This window comes from Papio anubis, chromosome 11 (assembly GCF_008728515.1).
Source record: "Papio anubis isolate 15944 chromosome 11, Panubis1.0, whole genome shotgun sequence".
Lineage (NCBI taxonomy): Eukaryota > Metazoa > Chordata > Mammalia > Primates > Cercopithecidae > Papio > Papio anubis.
The window spans coordinates 112,521,473-112,545,801 of NC_044986.1; the positions used below are offsets into that span (position 1 = coordinate 112,521,473).

General features: G+C 43.8%; 1 protein-coding gene across 22 annotated transcripts in view; it reads left to right on the top strand.

Annotated features, from left to right (window-relative positions):
- Positions 1-24,329, top strand: part of BEND7 (BEN domain containing 7) — an 85,931-nt gene that overhangs the window by 49,261 nt on the left and 12,341 nt on the right. For 17 of the 22 annotated variants that reach the window (XR_004177092.1, XM_031652504.1, XM_031652485.1 and 14 more), the window contains one exon: positions 23,266-23,385. The exons of the other annotated variants lie outside the window; for them this stretch is intronic. Coding sequence is in view for 16 of the 17 variants with exons in the window: in XM_031652504.1 (XP_031508364.1) it covers positions 23,266-23,385 (120 nt within the window). In the remaining variant the exon portion in view is untranslated. The remainder of the gene's footprint in view (positions 1-23,265; positions 23,386-24,329) is intronic. 22 annotated transcript variants of the gene reach the window in all.

The window sequence follows — 24,329 nt, forward strand, 5'->3', positions numbered from 1 at the left end:
AAACCTACTTCTCTTAACTTTAAAACATCCATATTCAGCAATCGGATGAATATAACTTTAGGAAATAGAAGTACTTAGTTCTTACCAAAAAGAACATAAACCAAGTCTCAAATCTAAACACAACTCCATGAAAATGAAACTCTGAATCAGGCCTTGCTTAAAACTGGAATAACAATAGGGGTGCTGGGCTTCGTGGCTCAGTTCCTGCATTGTTCAGTTGTGAAGTGGGACTGACTCAGAGGGGCCTTCTCTGCCCCCTTCTGTTCCCCATTATCTGGCAAAATGAGTAAATGAATTCAATAGTGTTTGAAGGATGCTTGAAAATCCACAATTAACTTTATAAAATAATACGGTATTTAAATGGAACTAGCAAGTACCAGGCACCCTTTGTTCGTGGCCAGAAGGACATAAGCCTTCATTAACAGAGAATTTCTCGTGCTCCATCAGAATTTTTTCACTTAAAGTGACAGTTGAGTTGTATTAAATACGAAAAGCTAGAGAGATACGACAAACTGTGCCATTTCTGAAAAAGAATGATTCAGCCTGAAGTGACACTATAAACAACGTGACAAAATTTGAAAAATGGTCAGTGATGTAAGTAGGACTTCCTGAAGTGAAGAAGGGACCCTTCTCAAAACAGGAAGGTCAAGGCTACTGATGCTTTTCTGAAATACAGCCAGGAATTGTTTTAATTTTCTTTTTTTCCCCCAGGGCAGCATATTAATATTATGAAAGCATTTGGAAATTAGGGAGCCATAAATGACCATAGTCCATTTTAATGACGGTAGAAGAGTTATCCTAATAATAGATGGTAACGAAGTAGATCGTGACAAGTGGATCGATGTGGGTTTCTTCTGCCATTTTCCATCTAGACTGGACATCATGCAAGAGTTTGAAAAAACGTATTACAGGCCAGGCGTGGTGGCTCACACCTGTAATCCCTGCACTTTGGGAGGCTGAGGCGGGTGGATCACCGCAGGTCAGGAGTTCAAGACCAGCCTGGCCAACATGGTGAAACCCTGTCTCTACTAAGAATACAAAAAAATTAGCCAGGCGTGGTGGTGCACACCTGTAGTCCCAGCTACTTGGGAAGCTGAGACAGGAGACTCACTTGAACCTGGGAAGCGGAGGTTTCAGTAAGCCAAGATCGTACCACTGCACTCCAGCCTGGGCAACAGAGCCAGACTTGGTCTCAAAAAAAAAAAGAAAAAGTATATTACAAATAGAGGACACACCTTCATTTCCTTCACTGCTCTACTCTATAAAAATGGCAATGAGGTCTTTGCTCCCAATATATAATAAAGTAGATTATTCCAGTTGAAGAACTTAAAATTTCCATACACTTTTGTTATTGAATTAAATCTATTAAAATTCTGTAATAACAACCCAGTCACTTTAAAACAGATGGAAATCCCATAAGCCACCAACAACCTAAATCAACAAATAGTTTACATTTCTTTATTTGCAGTGTTTTTATTTGCAGTGTTTATTCATGGACATATATTTTGATTTTGATTTTTTTCCTGATTACAAAAATAATATTTATTTTAAAATAGAAATGATTTAAAATGTATAGAAAACAAAAAGGCCACCCTAATCTCACTCCTCCAAGATTATGGCGTACATTCTTACCATTTTTATTCAAACGTGAATGTGGTATCAGATTGGACTCTTTTATAAAAACATTCCATTCATTCTGGCTAGTCAACATTTCTACATGACTTATTCTGATAATTTCTTGTAAGTTTCTTAAGGACACGCTTTGTCTCAAATATGTTTCTATTACCTGTTGCTCTTGAAAGAGCTCAGGAGATGCTTCCTTAAGAAATGCTGCTTTGGTATGCAGATTATTTCAAATTGTAGGCACCCGGGGAACAGCAGATGCAGGGAGGGGCTCTCTCTGAACTCCCTTATCTGCCCAAAGACTGATCCTCCAAAGGGAACTCAGTTGTGAACTCCCTCCCTGGAAGTGTCATGAACCAGGGAGAATTAACTCTCATCACAGGAGAGGACACTGGAGGTGACACCACACCCAGAGAGACTTTGTCACGGGCTGTCACCTGTTCTTCTGAGGGCCCATTCATCATTCCCCAAAACCATTTACTCTCCGCTAATTTGTCTGCTCCATCCTCCCTCCCCTCTCCCTATAAAGAGGGTATGTATGCTTCTAGATCTCACTCTTCTTTCCTGCGGTGCCCCTGTGTACTTTTCTCCTGTTAACTTACCCGCTATTGGTTTATTTCATAGACTCGACTGAACCCTCAGAAGGTAGAAGGAAAGTCTTCCCTACCCTGCACACATTGTTGAGAGCTTCCCACAGACCAGGATTTCCATAAATGCACGTGGGATGAGTGAAGAGGCATAGGTTTTTATTTTTCATCTTGACTTTGATGTTAATTTATTGACATACTGGGTCTAGTACTAAACATCCATCCTCACATCTTCTTGAATAACTAATCTGGAATGACTGACATTGAAACATTGTTGTAAATTTCTACCAGTTAATAAAATGCCAATGAAAGCTAAAACATAGAAACCAAAATTGAATATAAATTTGAATGCAACTCTCTTAACTTCCTAATACATTTTTTCTTTACTATATTTTCCTTAGTTAAAAGTGGGTTAACCCACATATTACAATACAAAGTGATTTTCAGAAGTAGCTATTAATTGAAGGTCTTTTCTTTTTTAAAAAAATCTCTACCAATAGCAAAAAAAAAAAAAAAAAAAAAAAATTCCCTAACCTGAGTCTTTTGAATCTGAGTACTATGAGGAAGTGATAAAATGGTTTCTTTAGGCATAATAGTGCCAAGGCTATCCTTGCTATTATTACTGTCTACCACCCCTTGGAAACGATTTTGTAAATATTAAATATACAGTCTTTCTTACTCGATCTCTTGTGGGATAATGTCCCAATAGTGTATTAATTTGAAAAGTCCTATTTTCTAGGAACGTATGAAGACTGGTTAATTTTACAAAATCTCAGAAATGAAAATAACAGTAGGAGTTCAATTTTGTTTCAAACAAAAGTGATTATTAGATTGGTTAAAACAACAATGGGAAAAAAGATGAATGAAAATCTATAAAATGCTTATAAGTAGGAACAGAAATGGACTGAAAAAAAGTTTGTTTTGGGGATTATTGACAAAGCTTTTTGTACCGGTAATTAATAGTCCCCATGACAGTATCTTAAAAATAAAATATAAGCCTCTTTTGTAGAGATCATAGTTTTTACATAATCTCATCTGTATTATGGTGACTAACAATTAATGATAATTTTTTTTAAATGTATTGATAAGTATGACTCAAGGTATTGCTGATGAAAGAGTTTTTAATTAGAAACGTTCACCTGAGCATTATGAATGTAACTAAGAAGAAACAACTTATGATCCTACTAAGTAGCGTCTTAGGTTTTAGTGCTGGGGATAAAGCTTAGTATCTTGAATTTGATTCAGAATTGATTTTATAGCCAGAGTGGAGGTTAGTACCCAGGTATGTTTTCCTTACCTGCTGAGGCTAGAATTGGTCCACATCTAGTTCTTGCTGTGATATACTCAGTAGACCATGCAGATTAACATGGTTAGAGTTGTCTAAATATGATAGAATCTTTGAATCCCTGAATGATCTTCAGAAAATACAGTTGCAATGAAGCAATTTTTAGAGCCCCCATTGTAGGATTTTTAATTCAACTTCATAGTGATGAGTTGAGAAAGTTTTATTACTATTAAACTGTCCTGGAGTCTTGAATCTTCTTGCATTCAGTGGAAATTACATATGCATGTCAAGTGAAGACCTTGTCGGGGGTTCTTAGTTCACTCCACGCAGCACAAACTGCCACTCTCCTGAGAGGCCAGCCTTGATAGTCTGTCTGGACAGCCACAGGTATCAAAACTTCTCTGGGAGGGAGCACTCCTTGGTAGCCCTCCAAAAAAATAACTGTGCCTCTTACAAGATTAGAATGGGTGCCTGGCCACTTTTGCTGTCACACTTTCACAGGCTCTGCAGAAATGACCACCAAAACCTCTTGTTTTATTCTTGTGCCTCTAGATACCTGTAGGGTCCATATTTGTCATTTTATAGTATCTCTGTTTCCATTAGGATTTAATCAAAAAAAGTGAATAGCTGTTTTCTATTTGATCTCACGTAGATTTAAATTAATATGGTTGGGGTGGAATTTGCATCCGGTTTCTTTATTTCTTGATAGTAACTTATCTGTGTTCTCAGAACTCCTTATAAGAACAAGGTTAAAACATTAGCTTGGATTTGAGTACCCCTCCAATGTTGATTATTTTATTTCCATTTATAGGAGAGGACACTGAGGCCATGGGAAATTAAGTAACCCCATTTAATTTAAACAGCTAGTAAGTAGTGGAATCAGGACTTCACCCAAGGCCTGTCTGACTCCCATGCCATTTTGCAGCACGCTAAACACTTCAGTCTTTCTAAAAGGAGTATATGAAAGGAAAGAAAGATTTATCAGTTTTTAATTTCTATCTTAAACTCTAGCATTTTGGATTCTTTATAAATTCTGCTAGGACATATAAATGATTTCAGATGACCAGTCAGTTGTTTATGCAAAGCATATTCAAAGTGATTTTCTTTTTAAAATATAGCTATACATCAGTTTTTTTACTAGTGTCAGGGCAGGTCTTTTCTTGAAGATAGTGAGAATCAGCTCCATTGTGCTTGGGAGGAAAAAAGAAGTCTGATCCCTTCCGTCAAGAAAGAGATACTTCTGAGACTCTTCAGTACATAGAACCACAAGGAAAGAGTTTGGGAGTAAACATTTGATATAGCTTGTGTTCCAAAGTTGTATGTAAATCAAATTCTAGTTTAAATGTTTGGCAGTCAGAACCAAAGTGATGGATGCTGAAAGAATCTTTGGGAAGATGACTGATCACCTGTTAATTTACTTGTTCATATTTTCACATCCGATCTGCTTAAAACAGGATATAATTACATGATACATAACATCAGTATAATTACATCAGAAATATTGCTTGCCTCTCGGCTGTGTTTGTAACTCTCACCTAGTTGTTGTTGTCGTTTGTATTTTCCCACGTTTTATGAAGGCCCAGTGACAAAGAGGTCATGTGGAATCTTGGCTGTTCTCTGTGTGTAGCCCTCTACTTCCAGCCCCTTCCACGGTGGTTCTCATATTTTAGTGTGCATCAGAATTTCCTGGAGCATTGGTTTGAAATTCAGACTTCTGGGTCCCGTGCTCAGAGATAGATTCAGTAGGTTTAGGGTAGTCCCAGAAATCTGCATTTTGAACACACAGCCACAGGGGATTCCGATTGCTTTCAGATGCGCCTGGGAGCAGCAGCCCCTACAGTCAGAGCTCCCGAATCCATCAGTGATGACAGGTATCAACCCGAGTCTTAACAGCGATGATGGGTATCGACCCAAGCCCAACAGCGATGACGGGTATCGACCCGAGCCCAACAGCGATGACGGGTATCGACCCAAGCCCAACAGTGATGACGGGTATCGGCCCCGAGCCCAACAGCGATGACGGGTATCAGCCCCGAGCCCAACACCGATGACGGGTATCGGCCCCAAGGCCGACAGTGATGACAGGATCGGCCCCGAGGCTGACAGTGATGACGGGTATCGGCCCCGAGGCTGACAGTGATGACGGGTATCGGCCCCGAGGCTGACAGTGATGACGGGTATCGGCCCCGAGGCTGTCAGTGATGACGGGCATCGGCCCCGAGGCTGACAGTGATGACGGGATCGGCCCTACAGTGATGATGGGTATTCCCCCAAGGCTAACAGTGATGACGGGTATCGGCCCTGAGGCTAACAGTGATGACAGGTATCAGCCCCGAGGCTAACAGTGATGACGGGATCGGCCCCGAGTCAGTGATGATGGCTGTCAACCCCGAGTCTAACAGCTATGATGGGTATCGGCCCCGAGGCCAACAGCGATGACAGGTATCGGCCCCGAGGCCAACAGCGATGACAGATATCGGCCCCCAGGCCAACAGCGATGACGGATATCGGCCCCGAGGCCAACAGCGATGACGGGGTTAATGGGTATCAACTATACACAACAACCCCTGTGAAGCCTGGGCTCCTTCAGCTGTTTCTCACCATCACCGAGTTTTCTGAAGGCTGCTCCACCTCTCCTGGAATCAGTGAGAAGGAAGGTAGCCTTGTCTCAGCTGCCCTCATTCTTTGAACCTTGGGCATTTAACTCTTTTTTTGTGTGTTATGTGACACAAGGGTCCAGGTTTCAGACATGGCTACAGTGCCTCACCAGGACTAGACGGAATAGCCACCCACATCACCAAGGTGGAAGAAGGCACTTCCAGACTCCAGCATAGATCTTACTTACGGATCACTAAACAAATGCCATTTCATTTTCCATATGACTTTGTCATGACAGTCTTGAAGAAAATGGAGAATCTCTTCTTGGCAAGCTCTTGGCCAAAGTCTCTTTGATTGCATATTTGAAACACTTGTTCAGCTGACATTTCCCCAAACAGTGTGTTACAGAAGACATGATTTTTGCTGCTTTTCAGATACTAGATTAAGTCATGAGAACACCAGAATCTTTGCAATATTTTCATTGATATCGTAAACCTAGAAATCATCAGCAGGTGTGAAATTTCTACTAACAATGTATTTACTGTCCCAAGCCAGTGACTAAGGCATGGCCCTGATGTTAGGGAATGTGCAGTCTGGTAAGACATGTCAACAGAGCCATGCTCCAGACAGAATAAAATAAATGACAAATGTCTATTACCTGATGGGAGGAGGAGAAAGCACAGAGGATATAAATCTCACTAGGGGAAGACCTCACAGAATCGATGATGTCTGAACTAGGCCTTGAATGAAGAGAAGTATATCAAATGCAGAGAGAATAGAAAAGGTTAACTACAGAACATGTTTAATGAAACTTAAATTCAGTAAAACATTGGGTGAAAGCCTTTTGCCTCCAGAACTGTTTAAGGCTCATGCTCACTGGTGGATCTTAAGTCCTCAGCAACCTGTTTACCTTAGTATGTTTGCCTTCATGAATATAATGCCAGTGAAATGGACTCAGATATAGTTTACCTCCAAGCATTTTCAGCCAGAGCTGTGCTTCTTAAAGTTGCTTCTGAAAGCTACCTCGGCCCCATCGCAGACCTGATGAATTCGGATCCCTGCGGTTGGGGCCACAGTGAGGCTATGCTTCACCACTGCTTCAACACCGGCCTTCCATAAGCTCAAAAAAGGGATCTCATCTCCTCAGAACTGTGAATTCATATGTTTACTACATAACGAGCAAATGGAAATGTGGAGAAACTTGTTAAGAAGGGTGTGTCTCTTATTGATCTTTCTTCAGCCTGTCAGATAATGGGCAGGAACCAGTTGTGGATTCCCTTGCAAGGATTCAACTCCAACTCCCAGTTACTGAATTCTTACAAAACCTGGCATTTTACCACCACCACTAGGATTGACAAAAACAGCCTCCTGTCAAAAGAGATATGTTTCTGGAGCATAAACAGGGCCACTGCAGTAGAATGTGCATTGCACAACATTGTGGGCACCGTTGCCGTTGTGGACACTTTGGATTTGTATATTTATTGTGACAGTTTTCCTGCAGCTGAAAGTACAGTGTCTTGCGGAAAGACACCTTTTTAATCTGAACAGTGCCTCCACATGGGCCAGCTGTGGCCCTGAAAATAGAAAGCAATGTTTTCTGCGTAGCCCATCTCTTCTTTATTTAACTCCCTGAATTGTTTGGCTCATCGAAGTTGCTCACCAGCATCCTAAGGTAATGCCACATCCTCCTGTTTTCTCTCCTCTTGTGGGGAAGCAGAATTGCTTAATAAGTTCAGAATCAGTCAGATCGCATTCCTGGTACCTTTTCTTCTGGACCTACAATTGGTGCCGGTAATCTAGCAAATGTTTCAATTCAGTTCCATAGCAAGTATTGACTATCTCCTACCAGGTGTGCATCAAAAATCTGAAAGACTCAGGAATTGGTATTTGCTAGTATTTCTGCCCTAAAAGTGCATTGCAAATGATCATGGAATACTCACAAAAAAACTAAGAGTGTATGCAAGCTTCCAATAAGAAAACCCCTTAAAAATTCATAACTTTTGGCCAGGCACGGTGGCTCACGCCTGTAATCCCAGCACTTTGGGAGACTGAGGTGGGCAGATCATGAGGTCAAGAGATTGAGACCATCCTGGCCAACATGGTGAAACCCCGTCTCTACTAAAAATAGAAAAATTAGCTGGGCATGGGGGCACGTGCCTGTAGTCCCAGCTGCTCGGGAGGCTGAGGCAGGAGAAGCCGGGAGGCTGAGGCAGGAGAAGCCAGGAGGTGGAGGTTGTAGTGAGCCGAGATCACACCACTGCCATCCAGCCTGGTGACAGAGTGAGAATCCGTCTCAAAAATAATAATAATAATAATAATAATTCTATAACCTTCATTTAAAATTAACGGAAAGCTGTAATCGATTTTGGCTGCCTGTCAGACATTTTTGTATAAGAGCAAAGCACGGCTATACCTGTCTGTAAAAAACGCTTAGCAGAGAGAGAGGCGCTCCTTTTTGGAATTAATCAGGTCTTCCCTCTGACTGCTCCCTCCAGTTAAGTCTTCTGCTGTATGGACTGTGTTTCCAACTCATGTTTCTTGCATCCTACTCTTGGTTGGATTTTGACACCTCTCCATGGTCAGCTGATAGTATTCCTCAGAAACCCTTTTATACTCAACCCTAGTATCCTTCTATCAGCCCTGCCCCTTGGATCACAGAGTAAATCCAATCTTCATTATTTTAACCACCTTCCTCCCAACACCTCTTTATCACTGCACATACCATTTTGAATCCACTTAGCCAGGTACAACTACATGGGGGCAAATCCCAATTAGAAATGAAGGCAGGACAGTGGAGACCAGGAGATATATAGGACATTCAAGTTTCCTGCAGGGCATGGGGCCTGTGCTGGCCTCTTTCTGAAGAGTCAGCGGTAGCCCTGCTTACCCACACAGCAGTCACCTTGGTGGTGGCATAGGCCACCTAACACTGATACCCGCTTGCGACTACATTATTTTTAGCAGAGGCATCAACTAACTCTTCAAGTTTGAAAACTCAGAAACACCTTGAATGCCTTTTTTTCTTTGCGACTCACCCTGCTTAACTACCTGGCCCTATCAACTCCTTTTGTCCCTCCTCTCTCATTCAGCGCCCTTTGGCTTCTTTGACAGCATCCTGGTCCAGCTGTGCATCACTCTGTCCTTGAAATTCTGCAAAAACACTCTTGAAATGTCCTCCCTAACCCTCCTTTCTCCTTCCAGTTCATACTACTGTATCCTAACAGCCTAGTAACACCCATAAAACCAAATCTCAGGACGTTGTTTTCCTACTTTCTTCCCCTTGGCCTATTCAATCCGAACTCTGGCCTTTTCCAAGCACTCTGTAACTTGAATTTCTCTCTCCTTGTGAACATATTTCCCGGCGCTTCCTCCCAGGTGATCCAGCCCAGCGCCTACACTGTTCCTCAAGCACCACTCATTCATTGTGGACTCTGTTATGCTGTTCACAGGGCCGCAGTGCCCTTCTCTCCCCTCTCTATATAGACAAGCCTGACTCATTCTTCCTGGTTTACCCCAAGTCTCATCCCCTGTACCGTGAGACTTTTTCAGATGCCCTAACCTGTACTGATTGCCCCTTTCTCTGAGTACCAGTAGCCCTTACTGCCTTAGACGGCTTAGCAGGGCATCTTAACTCTCTGCCTTGCTGTTGATGACTTCGATGGAGGATAAGCATGTCATTTACTGTGCACACTGGGACACTCTCGAGAGTCGGTATGGTGCTGTTAATTATCTCACTGGGAAAACAGGCGCTTTAAACTTGAACTTTCCTGGGCAGATCGGGATGTACGGTCATGCTGTTTATATTAGGGCATCTTGTCTTCCCAACAAGACTATACGCTCCTGTGGGCAGAGATCATGTTTTATGTTTGCTTTGTATATTCCTTGTCCCGTGAAACAGCACCACTCACATAACTAATGATCAATAAATATAGGAAGGAAGGAAAGAGGGAAGGAATACATCAAAACAGTCCATTTATCTTCTCTGAAAAAGGTGGTTTCTTAAAAATCAAAACAGTACTCCCACATTGGATGCGTACAGGGCATGAATAACAAGATAACTACACCACTTCTCCATGACAAGTTGGAAAAGGGCAGCTGAAATTCAAGGAAGTGGAGTATAAGTTTGAAGATTAGAAGAAACAGCAGCCACAGACAGATCAAGTGGCGGATAGGAATCAAGGATAGTGTAATTTTGTCGATCAAAAACATCAAGGTAATCTAAAATAAAAAAGCTAAGTTTGTATTTAATGGGGGCTGTGAAAGCATTGATCACTGTTAAATATCGAAGAGAAACCTCCACAGTATGCCACATGGGAAGTGTAGTATGTCATGCTTTCGTTCATACTACAGAGGAATCATCCTCAAAAGATGAAGTGTAATCATTTTATTGTGGGATTTTGGTTTAAATAAACCTAGTAACGGAATCCATAGTTAGGCTAAATGTGCCCTTTCCTAGTTTTCCTCCCTGAAGACTCCTTGACGCATCCGTATACTTCCCCTCCAGGTATATTTTAGCCTTTGTCCTAGCAGCTTGGTGCCCGAAAGAGTGAAGATCAGATAAAAGTCTGAGAACTCCTGTCAGCCTCAGAATGTAAACCCCAAATTTTCCTACAGCTGATCCCAATGAGAAGGGAGTTGCCACCGTGTAAAAAGGAACAGGAAATTGAATTCTACCTCTGAGGCACAGGCCCTGTCCTAACGCCCCAGTGTCCACGGTGGGACAGTGCATAAACCTCCACTGATGGGTGAGACCCCCGCCCCGTGCCCACCTCCCCAGCCCCTCACCCTTCCTTCTCCCAGCCTCTGTCACCTCTGGGTTGGGGTCTGACCTGAGCCTCCCGCCCATGTTATAATTTACCCTGACACTGGAGGCATTCATTCCAGACCTCCTGGCGAGGGGGTAAACTCAGCACCTCGTGGAATGACTTTCAGAGTTCATATACTGAGAAACCTTCACTTTAGAAACAAAAAAACTCATGACTTTTTCCTCATTCATTTGTCTAAAGAACGGTCAAGCCCAGTAATGTGTGGAGGGAACGCATGTGTTTTATGCCACTTGCCTAAGGCCTCTGAGCTGGTGATTCCCAATCTTTTAAATTTTGTGTTGCTTGAGCCTCAGCATTCATTCTATAAAATAAATAAACGAGTTATATGAAACATAATGCACCTTCCAAGTAGAATTTCTATAAATCCATTTTTTTTTTTTTTTTTTTGAGACAGTTTCTCACCTGTCAACCAGGCTGGAGTGCAGTGGTGTGATCTTGGCTCACTGCAACCTCTGCCTTCCAGGCTCAAGCAATTGTCATGTCGCAGCCTCCCGAGTAGCTGGGACTACAGGTGTGTGCCACCACGCCCAGCTAATTTTGAATTTCTAATAGAGAGGGGGTTTCGGCATGTTGACCAGGCTGGTCTTGTACTCCTGACCCCAGGTGATCCGCCTGCTTCAGCCTCCCAAAGTGGTGGGATTACAGGCATGAGCCACTGCGCCCAGCCTATTAAATCTATAATTTTGAAACATTTTACTTTGCTAATTAAAAAAAAATGGATTCAACAAACATCATTACACTAAAGCTTGTTATTACCCAGATCTTAATACTTAGTAAATATGATGTAACCATTGAAATACACCAGCCATGTTAAACAAAGGCATGGCACAACTCACCAAAGGAGAATTCTTCTTGTTTCCCAACAGTTGTGTTATAAATGGGTGCCTTCTTAAATTGATAGAAATTAAAAATAACCTTGTTTAATTTGAGAAACCACTATCAGCACTTTTTGGCACTTCCTTTTGGACAGAAATGTTATAGTAGCAAAACTGAATGAAGGAGGACAAGGGATATTGTTGCCTATCCCCCCACCCCCGCCACCACACACACACACAGAGAAAAAGAGAGAGAGCGCGCTGTGGCCTCAAATCGGTGAGAATCACTGGGATTCAACAAGACTCTTCAAGCCTCAGAGCCCCACCAGTGTGGGGATAATGAAGGGAGCACTGTGGGATGTAGGTTCACTCCTGACTGTCATTCAAGCTCTTGAACCATCACTTTCTCCAGAAAAAAAGTGTGGCTTCACTAACTTTTAAAGTCTCCAGTTAATAATAAAAGCCTCCAGGTCAGAGATTCTGTGGTTCAGAGATGATAGTCCAAATTCTCAGAAGTAAACCTGAAGAACCAGATAAATATGGCTGGGAATCAATTTTACGGATATCTAGGGCCCTTTTCATTACATCAACCAACTGAAAATAACAGCCCCATACAGTAGCGGTCAGCACTAAGATGAGACGGTCCTCACGGCCAGCTTTTGCAGTCCTTGACTTTTGTGTCTGTACGTCTGACTGCCCTGCAGGCCAGTTCCTGCTAAGGTCTCATGTCTGTAACTCAGTAGGATATTCTCGTTTCATCTGTAAATACTTTGTCTGCAATACTTTTTTTCCTTAATTTGAAGGCATCATTTTTAGGTGCATTAGTTGATGGACTGTGCTAAATTCTGATTGTCAAACTGAATCTGAAATGAACTTCAGGGCTCAGTATGAGACCTCTGGCTATTTACTGAAGAAGTGCTTCCTTCAGTTCCTTCAGGTGAAGTAACAGACCAGAGAAAAAACTGTCTCAGATTTATTCTTTTACCAACCATACATTCATACCTGCCTATTATGTGCCAGCAGTGAACGGAAGATGTGATCTCTGCCCTTGCTTTAAGCTTGCAGTCTTGATGAACACTGGACATTATTATTTTAAAAAATCACTGGTTAACGAACTCAGGCAGGCCTTATCGGGGAAGGTCACGTCTCAGTTGAGACCTGAAGGATGAGATGTACTGCTGTCTTCTCTGTTATTCCCCGAAGGCAAATTACTGAGTCTTCTTCCAGCTCCCTTTTAAAGATAGCTTTTGGTGCTTATCCCAAAAGTGTGTGTGTGTAAGGAGTATAATTGAAATCTAGTCAGCATTGACATTTCTGTGGCATAGCCCTAGGAGAGATTTTCTGATTTGTTCACAGGCTGAAGAATGACATTTGTCCCCATTAGCAGTAGTCTTTAGGTTAAAATGTTGAAATAATAGTGTTCCTCTTCATCTTGAGTGTGGTAAAGACATTTGCCAAGAATTTGTTTTCTCTGCCTTCCCCTAAGATTTAAAACAGCTATTATCAATAATTTACTTCGTACCCCCTCTCTATTTTAAGAATCAAGATGTTCCTCTCCCTTCCATTCTCTCTCTCCTCTCTTCCCTGCCCCAAAATATGATTGTGAGGCCTCCCCAGCCATGTGAAACTGTGAGTCCAATAAACCTGTTTCCTTTATAAATTACCCAGTCTCAGGTATGTCTTTATTAGCAGTATAAGAACAGACTAATACAAGATACTATATGTTTAATTTCTGTAAGTTCTATTTGGTTCTTTTTGAAATCAGTCTGTTACTTTCCTGGTGCATTGAATTCTTCCTTGTTCATTTTAAGCACACTTACTTTGCTGTCCATTGCCATCCGCAAGGGGCGTCTCACCCTGCAGCTCCTGAGTCCGCTGCCTCTGGTATTTGCTGGGTCATTGTATGTATTTCATTATTTTAAATATGAGCTCATCTCTAGCAGGCCTGTTTTTCTTTTCTTTTCTTTTCTTTTCTTTTTTCTGTGAGAATCTGTCGTGGCCCAGGTTTCAAGGCATCCTTTCAAACTCATTCTGCATTTCCCTCTGTCTGGAGGCCAGGAGTGTCAACAGCAATGCTGCTGCTCACTTACAGTTTTATGCATTGGTACAACCTTGGATTCCAAACCTCTGTGAGGTGCAGGCGAAGCATTTAATTTTTTTTTTTTTTTTTTAGATGGAGTCTCGCTCTGTCTCCCAGGCCAGAGTGCAGTGGCATGATCTTGGCTCATTGCAACCTCTGCCTCCCAGGTTCAAGCGATTTTCCTGCCCCAGTCTCCCAAGTAGCTGGGATTACAGGTGTGCACCACCACACCTGGCTAATTTTAGTATTTTCAGTAGAGATGGGGTTTGGCCATGTTGGCCAGGCTGGTCTCAAACTCCTAACTTAGAGTGAATCTGCCCACCTCGGCCTCCCTAAGTGCTGGGATTACAGGTGAGAGCCACCATGCCCGGCCGCATTTAGAGTTTTCTAAGAAACTTTCTTTTTCTCTCTCAAAGTCTGGACAGAGCTTGCTCGTTGCCTCCCTGTACTCGGGGGTAGACCCTTGCCCTTCACAGCCTCACCAGAGGCTTTCGCTCCAGCTCCCCACTCACATAGGCCCGAGACCTCCTTGCCCTTGCCCTTGCCCTTGCCCTGTGAGTGTAGAAACCTGAGCTTCATGTGAGACTGCCTCTCCCCCACCTGCCTCAGAACAGTCGCAGGCTGTGCCTTTGGAATGCACATGCCCTTTCTTGTGGCTGGAGCATTCTCTACCTTCTTTCTCCTTTCTTCAGCTCACCTCCACCTTTTTCTTTGGTTTCAGCTCAGCCATCACTTTATCTGAAAGCTTCCCCACTGCCCACTCCCACCCAATAATGGGTGAGGTGCCCCTTGGTATATACCTGGTCCCCGGCTTGTGTAATCACAGGTGTGCTCTGGGCAGTCCTTGACTTCTTACTGCCTTTATCTTCCACTTCACTGCAGGCTTTTTGGGGACAAGAGACCATTTGTTCAGTAACACCTAGCATAGTCCCGGCACATTATGTGTGGTAGATAAATATGTCTTGAATTAATGCATTTTATTTTTGTAATAAGGTCACAATGAGGTTTAAGTCCCAGATTTGTAAGCCCCCCCCCAAGTTTGTATACAGGAACAGAGAACATCATCTTCACCATAGTTGCACTTAATAAGAATCAACAAAAATGTGAGAAAAACCATATGCTGAAATAGATCACATCTCAAGAGAGCACTTGTGACTGTGTGTCCCGTGACATGCCTCTAAGATTTGTGGGTGCACAGAGGCCAGTGTTGCCTACTCAGTGTCCTAAGGCTGAGGGACATCCAAACACGGGGATCATATGCCATTGAGGGCGCATGAAGAGTCAGGCTTGGTGGGCATCCCAGCTACTCAGGAGGCTGAGGCAGAAGAATTGCTTGAGGCCAGGAGTCCAAGGCCAGCCTGGGCAACACAGCGAGATCCCTGTCTTTAAAAGAGAGAGCCAGGCTTTACTCCAACCTGTATAAAATGCTGTCTTCTAGAACGCTCTTTGGTTTCTAGAGTGGAATGTCACTCGGTTCCCTTAAGGAAAAGATGTCTCGTGGGGCTGCCGGTGGAAGTGGCCAGGAACAGGGCTGCTGTAAGGCCTAGACTCTGCATCCCTCTCCACGAGCGTTGTCTCTGTGTCTCCGGTCGCCGCTTCTCTTTGCATGTCCGCTTCATCCTCCCCTCCCTGCTGGCTGACCTCCTCCTTTTGCTTGCTGGCTCCTCACAGTTCTGGTTTGCACACAGTAGGCGCATCATGCTACTCACATTGTGACATTTTGGCATCGCCGGCTTCTGCTGAACCCCTCGTTCCCTCATTGCCTGCCATTCTCAGGAGGAGGACAGAGAGGGCCCAGCTCATCACTTGACATATCTGCGGCTTGGCTCCCCTTAGGTCAAGGGTGCATCATCGTGCAGCCAAGCCGTGGCTTACAGGGCACTGGGACAAAGCAGTCCTGCCCATTTGGGCAGCAGGGGCGAGAAGTGGGCAGTTTCCTGTGAACATCCTGATCTTTCTCCGCGTGTACCAGTCAATCTTCTGTTTGGTTGGTCCCCCGTTTCTAGCCCCTTGACCCCAACAAGTAAAGTACTGGGTTATGACATCAAATGTTTCAGATATAGAAAGAATCCCTTACCCCTGCATTGCATATCACTTAATTGTCATTCTAGTTGATGTATCAACCAAGTATTGTGTGTAAGTTTAGGTTTAGGTCTGAATTTTCTGGGTGGTCAGCTAAAATCAGATTTCTGAGCCTGCATGCTGAAAACCCATTCCAAGACAATTCCACCAAGACGTGGAGGACCATCAGGCCCTGCCTGAATAGCCACCCTTGATTCTAGCTCTTTCTCCACCTCTCATAGTGTTTTACATGCCACAGTTACTGTTATTTTAATACAATGGATATCAAGACTACAATTTTATGTTTCCACTTTCTCCTTGAAAATGGAAAATGATGCGCTAAATATTATTGAAGAAAAGATGTACTCTATTAGATCCAGATAAAATTTGAGCCACAGTCATCAGATCTCAGAGTTCAAAGTATGTGTATATCCATCTTACCCACAGCCCAGTTTCCAGGCCCGGCTCCCCTGCCGCACACTCACTTGGCCTCCTGGGGACAGGTAATCCACCAGCCTCTGCCCTCTTCCTCTCCCCAGCTGGCCACCATGCTTCTGTTTTGTGAGGTGGAAAGTAACACCCAGCATTCTCAAGTTTAACATGGGAGGATGCACTTAGCTATGGCTTTGTTTGTTTACCATTCAACCATTTTTCTTTTACAGTCACTGTGTGCTCAGATACAACTGTAAACATTAAGTCATTTATGTGGAAAATAACTCCTGTTCGCTGTGCAGTCTCAGGCCAGTCATTTAAGCTGCCCATACTTGGATTTTGTCATTGGTAATTTAGGATCACAATACCTATCCCCACTGGTTATTGCAAGATTAAATGAGATGTGTATAAACTGCCTCGCACGTGAGGAGTCTCAAATGATAGCTTTAAGACAGTGAGAGGAAAGAGAGTGGGAGAGACCCTGGTTGTGGTCCACTCACTCAGATGTGCCGGCGGGCTGCCTCCCATGATTCCCTCTCCCTCTGTACATCCCTGGCTGCAAGTGGTCCCCATTTGGGTCCCCTCTGCTTGTCCCCTGGGACCCGACAGCAGAGACTGTTGTCCCTCGCCCCTTTGCAAGCTGTAGGAGTTTGGCAGATCTAATGAGGACCCGGTTTTCAGTTCTGCGTGCTGTAAACCTTGATTTCCTTGCATGATATAAACCTTGATTTGACCACAAGTTAAAACTGAGTCATCAAATCTGAAGCTGGGCTGTGACTGCTGGCCAGAGTTCTTAGAGGATTTCACAGCGACCTGAAGGCTCTTCCCACCGACCCCTGCTTCTTGAAGTGTCTGCTAGACACAGTGACTTCCTTTCAAAGTCCATGCCACATTCTGCTTTTCCCAGCACAACCAGCCAGAAAAACCCAAATTAAAAGTCCCTCAGGAGAACGACAGTGTGGATAGATCGCTGTTTGGGGAACACGGCCAGTCTGCCCTCTTCACAGAGTGGCGCATTCAGCATGTCAGACACGCCACGCGCTGCCGCCTTCACTTGATGATGACATGAGGAGCAGCATTCTGAAGGAAGGGTCTGCCCGGCCACCAGCAGCTGATTCATTATTTATATACAATTAAAGGGCAGGGTTCAAATGAATGCTAGCATCTGGGAAAAGGCATTACTCATGGACGGATCAGATTGAGCATTTGTCATTTCTCTAGTGACTTCACATACGCCCTGTGCCTTGGGACTCAAATTATATTAAGCAGAAGAGATGCTTTAACTCTTTTATTTACTTTAATTGTTGATCTTATTTCACTTTTTCAGATTATCTGGGCTCGTTTAAAGGTAGCCCTTGCTGCTGCTTCATATATTAAAATAGGAACGGAGGAAAATTTCTTTTTAGAACCTATTGCATTCTAAAGATGAATGCAGATGATTCCACTATGGTTCTTAATGACCCACTGTTAACATAGTAGAAAACTCAGTGCATTAATGCAATACCCCTTTTCACATCATTACTCCTAATGGAACTGTTACCAGGATAATAGCTTGACCTTTAGCTATAGATTCAGGGAGCAAAAATGCATTCTGTCTCCCCAATAACTCTATTCACATAGCGTATTGACTGTTTGCAGATCAATGCAATGACAGTCTTTTGGCCTTGTCCTTGAGGCCTCATCTGCTATCGTAAGGGAGAGAATAGGATTTCGTCTTCAGTAAGTAAATTCTAGTTAAAAGTCTCTTTTAAGTTTAGACGTAATCCATGAACTAGCGTGTCAATAATGTGCCCGGTGGAAATATTTATTTGTATAGGTATTTTTTGAAAAGCCTATTGCTGCACCTTCAGAGATCTTAGACACAGATCCAGGAGACAGTGATTTTCTTGGCTTCTTTCTATTGAAACCAAATAAGTTTTCATTGAAACTAGAAAAAAATAACTAGACACAGCTGCCCTTTTAGTGACTGAGAGAATATTTGAGCTCAAGGTTGGACTAGAAGGGTCTGATCTGAACCCACTCACGATGTGGGAACAGAGTCCACAGTCTCCTTTGGCTTATCTTGAACTTGCTTGTCCGCACACATGGGAGTCATTCAATGTGGTGTAGTCCAAATCCACTTTGTTAATTTGGAGCCATGACTTTCTAATGTGTGCTAATTTGGACACATGCATTTCGCAACCCGAGAAAAGAGGGGTTGCTATGGAAATTAACTGTATAAATTATATTACAAGGGGGGAGATGTTTGCCTGCTGTGACAGTGGATTCAGTCATTTTTGTAGTACACATTTTTGCATAAAAGAATAGGATGCTAAACAGAAATATTTTGTTCTATTTATTAAAACAGGACTTCAAGAACCTTTTGGAAATTATCTGATTAGTAAATGTTCTTGTGGGTATTTGAAGGCAATAAGACCTTGCTTCTTTAAATAGAGCCTATTAATTAAAGACTTCCTGCTAATTCAGATAGACCATTTTCCCTCAATTAGCCTAAATTTGTAAGCTAATGTATTTGCTTCCATTAGAAACAAAACTGGAAAACATGTTGGCTTATTTATCAAATGCTTGAGTTCTTCTTCAGAAAAACGCACTATAGTAGGTGCTTTGAGGGAGACAAAAGAGATGAAGACACTGAAGTTGCTTAGAATCTAGTGGCAGAGATTTGAAAGTATGTGCATCCCCAGGGATAGCCTATCCTCTGCACCTCCCCACCTTGCTCTCCCGGTCCCCCCATATCATACATCGGGCAGCCTGGTTGATTTTCTCCCCAGTCATTAATTGTGCTTTCTAAGCATCACTGCCCCTCTCCCCAGGTGGGGCTCTGATGGAACCTTTCCACTAAGACTTCCTCTTGCTCCCTGGTCCCACTGTCATCCTGATCACTTGTCTGTCCACATGACTGATGGCCTAGCCTATGTAGTGGCTGGACCTCATCTACGGTGACATTCACCTCTACTGCATTTCAGCCCCGTACTGTTGGCCACACCTTAGCATCCTCACACGCAGTTGCTCCTCAGCTGCTGCTGTATTCTCCAGTATCTCGGGGAACAATTCTTCTAGCTCCGTGACTCCTGCTTGCCAACCCATTGACATCTGCATTCCCTGATCTCTATAGATAGCTCCAAGCCCATGATTCTTTTTCTGTGTTCACATCCTTCCTAGATTTGGGGGGGTGAAGGAGAGGGGAGGAGAGGGGAGGAGTGGAGAGGTGAGTTCATTCATGCCCGGTCACACCTTCAGCATCTTCAAGGGCTTATATCCCTGTTCTTCTGCCAAAACTCTCCAGCAAAACCCTGAGCCTAGACCAGCCCTACCATCCGGTGTTCTAAAGGAGCTGCAGGGACTGAGGTGGAGAGCCTGTAGACTCTCACCGCGCTACATAGCCCTACCACGTAGCCCGTCTGCGGCTTGGCAGTGGTATCAGTTGTCTGCGGTCTGCTTCCTCTCTGATTCTTCTGAGAGATGATCCCACACCTCCTCTACACCCTCCATCCTCCAGAGCCCCTCACCCCTGAGCTCACTGAGGGCTCAGGAGTGTTTGCTCCAGCCTAGAACCACTTCTGAATCGACCGTCTTCCCTTCCTATGGGTTCCGAAGAGGATGTTTCCCTCCTTTTGTTGGAGGCAGCCCCTCCATTTCTATTCCAGATCCATCAGCCCCAGCCCCCTAGGGTGATGCCTTTGACTGTCTCCTCCTTCTCCCTGAATCCTGTTCTCTCCTGCCACACCACCGCTCCCTCAGCCTGCACACCACACCCACGTCCCTGTCCCTCAGCCCTCCTGTCTCCCCTCTTCTTCCACCCTCCCCTCTGGGCCAGGTGTCCTGAGAGTGACCACCCTCCCCGGCCCTTGCTGACCTTCAGAGGGCACCAAGCCACCCCTTCTGTCCCTCTTCTGCACTGCAACCTGCTGGTCCCTCCTTTTTATTAGGACCACTCACTGGCCTTCCCACCAGTCTCCCCATCCCTCCTGCCTGTCCAGCCGCGCTTGGGCCCCTTCCTGTGCTCTTCTGCCTCCACCTTCTCTTTGGCAGCCTGGCATTCCCCAGGGCTCCCAACCCAGCCTGTGCCCTTTCCACTCTCCGTGTTCTCTCTGGTGGACGTTCTCTCTCTCACTGTTTTGTTTGTTTTTGAGTCAGAGTCTTGCTCTGTCGCCCAGGCTGGAATGCAGTGGTGCGATCTCAGCTCACTGCAACCTCTGTCTGTCAGGTTCAAGCGATTCTCCTACCTCTGCCTTCTGAGTAGCTGGGACTGGAGGCGCATGCCACCATGCCCGGCTAGTGTTTTTATTTTTAGTAAAGATGGGGTTTCACCATGTTGGCCAGGCTGGTCTCGAACTCCTAACCTCAAGTGATCCACCCGCCTTGGCCTCCCAGAGTACTGGGATTACAGGCATGAGCCACCATGCCCGGCCTCTCTCACTGTTTTAACCACCACATGTATGTCTGTGCCTCTTAAACCAGTGTGTTCAGCTTGGCCCCTTCTCTGAACTGTAGATTTCTCTGTCTAAATACACTTGGCCTCCTTGTCTGCAGGTTCCACATCCACAGATTCAACCAGCTACCGATTGAAAATATTCAGGAAAAAAAAAAAAATTCAATGCAACAATAAAAAGTCATGCAAATAGGCTGGACGCCCCTCCACTGCTGTTGTATGCTCTGGTATCTCAAGGCACAGTTGCACAAGTTGCTTAAGGTCTCACTCGATTGTCCAGGCTGGAGTGTAATGGTGTGATCATAGCTCACTGCAGCCTCGAACTCCTAGACTCAAGTGATCCTCCTGCCTCAGCCTCCTGAGTAGCTGGAACCACAGGCTTGCACCACCACTCCCGGATTATTGATTGATTGATTGATTGATTGATTGATTGAGACAGGGTCTCACTGTGTTGCCCAGGCTGGTCTCAAACTCCCGGCCTCAAGCAACCCTCCCGCCTTAGCCTCCTAAAGTGTTGAAATTACAGGCATGACCCACCATGCCTGGCCTCTATCAGGGACCTGAACATCTGCAGATTCTGGGATCTCCTGGAACCAGGACTGTCTCTGCCATCTCCACGTGGGTGCTCCACAAACACCCCAAACTCAGCATGCTCCAAACCAAGCCTGTGATGTCCTTTCAGCTCACACACCTTGCCTTTCTTCTCTTTTTACCACATCATGTGATGAACCAAACAATGGCAGTTCTCTGAGAGGCCCTAGATGCGTCTCTAGCTCAGGCTTTCGCAGTAGCTTCCTGAAGGGGAACTCCCTGCTTCGCTCTGGGCTCCCTGAAATGTGTCCACCACGCTACTGACATTGATCTCGTCCTGCACAATTGGATTGTCGCCATGTAGTTGACAGTAGAGATCACATATAGCTGCTTTTCTCTTTCAAATTATTTCCTTAGGATAAATTTCCAGGAGTAAGATTACCAGTCCAAAGGTACAACAGTTTTATGTCTCCCATTAAATATTACTGATTTCTCCAAAGGGTTTTCCCTGTTTGCACCAACAGTAATGTTTGAATGTGCCAGTTTTATCAGTATCAAGTATTAGCTTTCTAATGTTGTTTTTCTAATTTTAGTAGGTATAAAGTGTGTTTTGCAGTTCTTTGGTTTACATATTAATTGAACATTTTTCCTAATATTTTTTGTTAAATATTTTTTGCCCATTTCTCTATGGGGACTTTCGAGGTTACTCGTTTATGTAAATGAGCTCTTTATCTGACGGTAGATCGTGAACCTTTTCGGTCACATTTAGTACAACTAGCTTTCCTCATTCTGATGAAATGCCTTATTTTTCATTCAATAGAAATTTTACTTTTTTCCATAGCTGAATCTGTCAATATTTTCTTTTGTCTTTTTTTTTAAGAGAAACCTTTCAAAACATCGAAATTACCAATATTTTAAATACCAAGGAGGCAATGGGATGTCATGGCCTACCAGATCTTGACCTTACGAAGGACAGGTTGAAAAGATGAGTTTCAAAGTGCTCAGGAGTGAGTGTGAGGTGGAAACATCAACCCCAGCGCCGCGTGTGCGGCCACACACTGTGCACAGCCCTCCCACCATCACTGTCCCGCCTGCCTTGTGTCCTGCCATGGGGTTCTCCTTAGTTCCCTTTGTGCTTAATCGGGTAGTTCTTTCCTGGGCGCTCATGTGATGTGCAGGGGGTTGACTTGAAGTAGAACTGGAACTTTCATCACGACACCAACTGCATTATTATTTGAGTACTGATTGAGTTAGTAGAAATCACCAGGAGAAAGACCATCTTTTCGTGTTAATTTTGCATTCAATTTTGAATTGGCAACAAAAAACTGAACTCTTTTAATATATTTGCAAAACCTTGCCATAAGGTCAGTAGACCCTTAGGGAGCATTTTCTTCTCTGCCTATAAGATATATACAGATGGATGTGGAGCCAGTAGGAAGAGCAGCTTCCATGCAGACTACTTAGTGAGTATCGCCAGTTTCATTTTGAAGCACAATGCACTGGACCTAGCCAGGACCTGTCAATCTCCATCTCTGCCAAAGAAATATAATCCAGATACTGAAGATACAGAACTGACGTCCTTTAGAAATACACTTTTTTTTAGACCAGGCGCAGTGGCTCATGCCTGTAATCCCAGCACTTTGGGAGGCCAAGGCAGGCGGATCACCTGAGGTCGGGAGTTTGAGACCAGCCTGACCAACATGGAGAAACGCCGTCTCTACTAAAAATACAAAATTAGCTGGGCCTGGTGGCACATGCCTATAATCCCAGCTACTAGGGAGGCTGAGGCAGGAGAATTGCTTGAACCTGGCAGGCGGAGGTTGCGGTGAGCTGAGATCGTGCCATTGCACTCCAGCCTGGGCAACAAGAGTGAAACTCTGCCTCAAAAAAAAAAAAAAAAAGAAATACACTTTTTTTTCTTTGTAGAATATGTATCTGTTTCAGATCTGCATATTTTACTTAAGGTATTCAACAAGATTTTACATTTTCTTTCAGTCTTCACAGAAAAGTACTGTACAGCTCACCATGTGGATAAGCTTCCTGGCCCAAGAGACTGGGTACAGATTCTACAGGATCAAATTAAACTGGCCAGAAGAAGGTTAAAAAGAGGCTCAGGTATGACTAAGGTGCAGAAAAAAAATTGGAGAAGCACTTAGGAATTCTTCGACTTTATAAAGTACAATACTTGGCTCTAGGTTATTTCAGCGTCTTGTCTTTTGAAGGACAGACTGTGTATAATCTGCTGTGATTTGCTCTCTTAAAGTCTTATTCAAGTGAATTTTGAAACTCACCTTCGGACTAAATAGTAAAAATTATGTCAGGCCACTTGCTTTGAAGAGTACAAGTGAAAAAGACTGCTAATCTCATTTGTGGTCTAATGCTCTTATATATGAAAACTGGGTCTCTTTGATGGTTTGTTTCTGTTTACCTATTGATTTTTATTTGTTTGAATCTGCGTGACTTTATGAAAGTACAAGTTGCTTAAGGTTAAAAAAAAGAAGAAGAAAAAAAACTCTTCTACCAGCAACACCACATCAAATAAAAGGGATTTTAAGTGGGGGGTGTGTATGCACACGTGTGCATGCATGGGTTGTGTATGTGGGTTTTAAATTCTGGGCTTGGAGATTCTGGGATTATTCCTCCAGGAAAAGTGAGCACCAGGAGAATTACAACTGTTCAGATTTGGTCATTGAAGTCTCCGCTTCCCCAAGGTGACGGTGGGGGCCAATTTCCTAATGAAGAATCCCTGTGTAGTCAGCTTTCTCCCATCAAATAAGAGTAACTATCTGTAGGAGGCCACACATCTCTAGATAAGATTTTTTAATTTCATATATGTTAGTGTAGCCATTATGGAAAGCAGTATGGAGGTTCCAGAAAAACTAAAAATAGTTGGGAGGCTGAGGCAGGAGGATTGCTTGAGCCCAGGAGTTCCAGACCAGCATGGGCAACATCTCCAGATGTTTTGTGGAGACCCTATCTACACACACACACACACACACACACACACACACACACAAACCTTAAAAATTAGCCAGGCAAGATGGCATGCACCTGTTGTC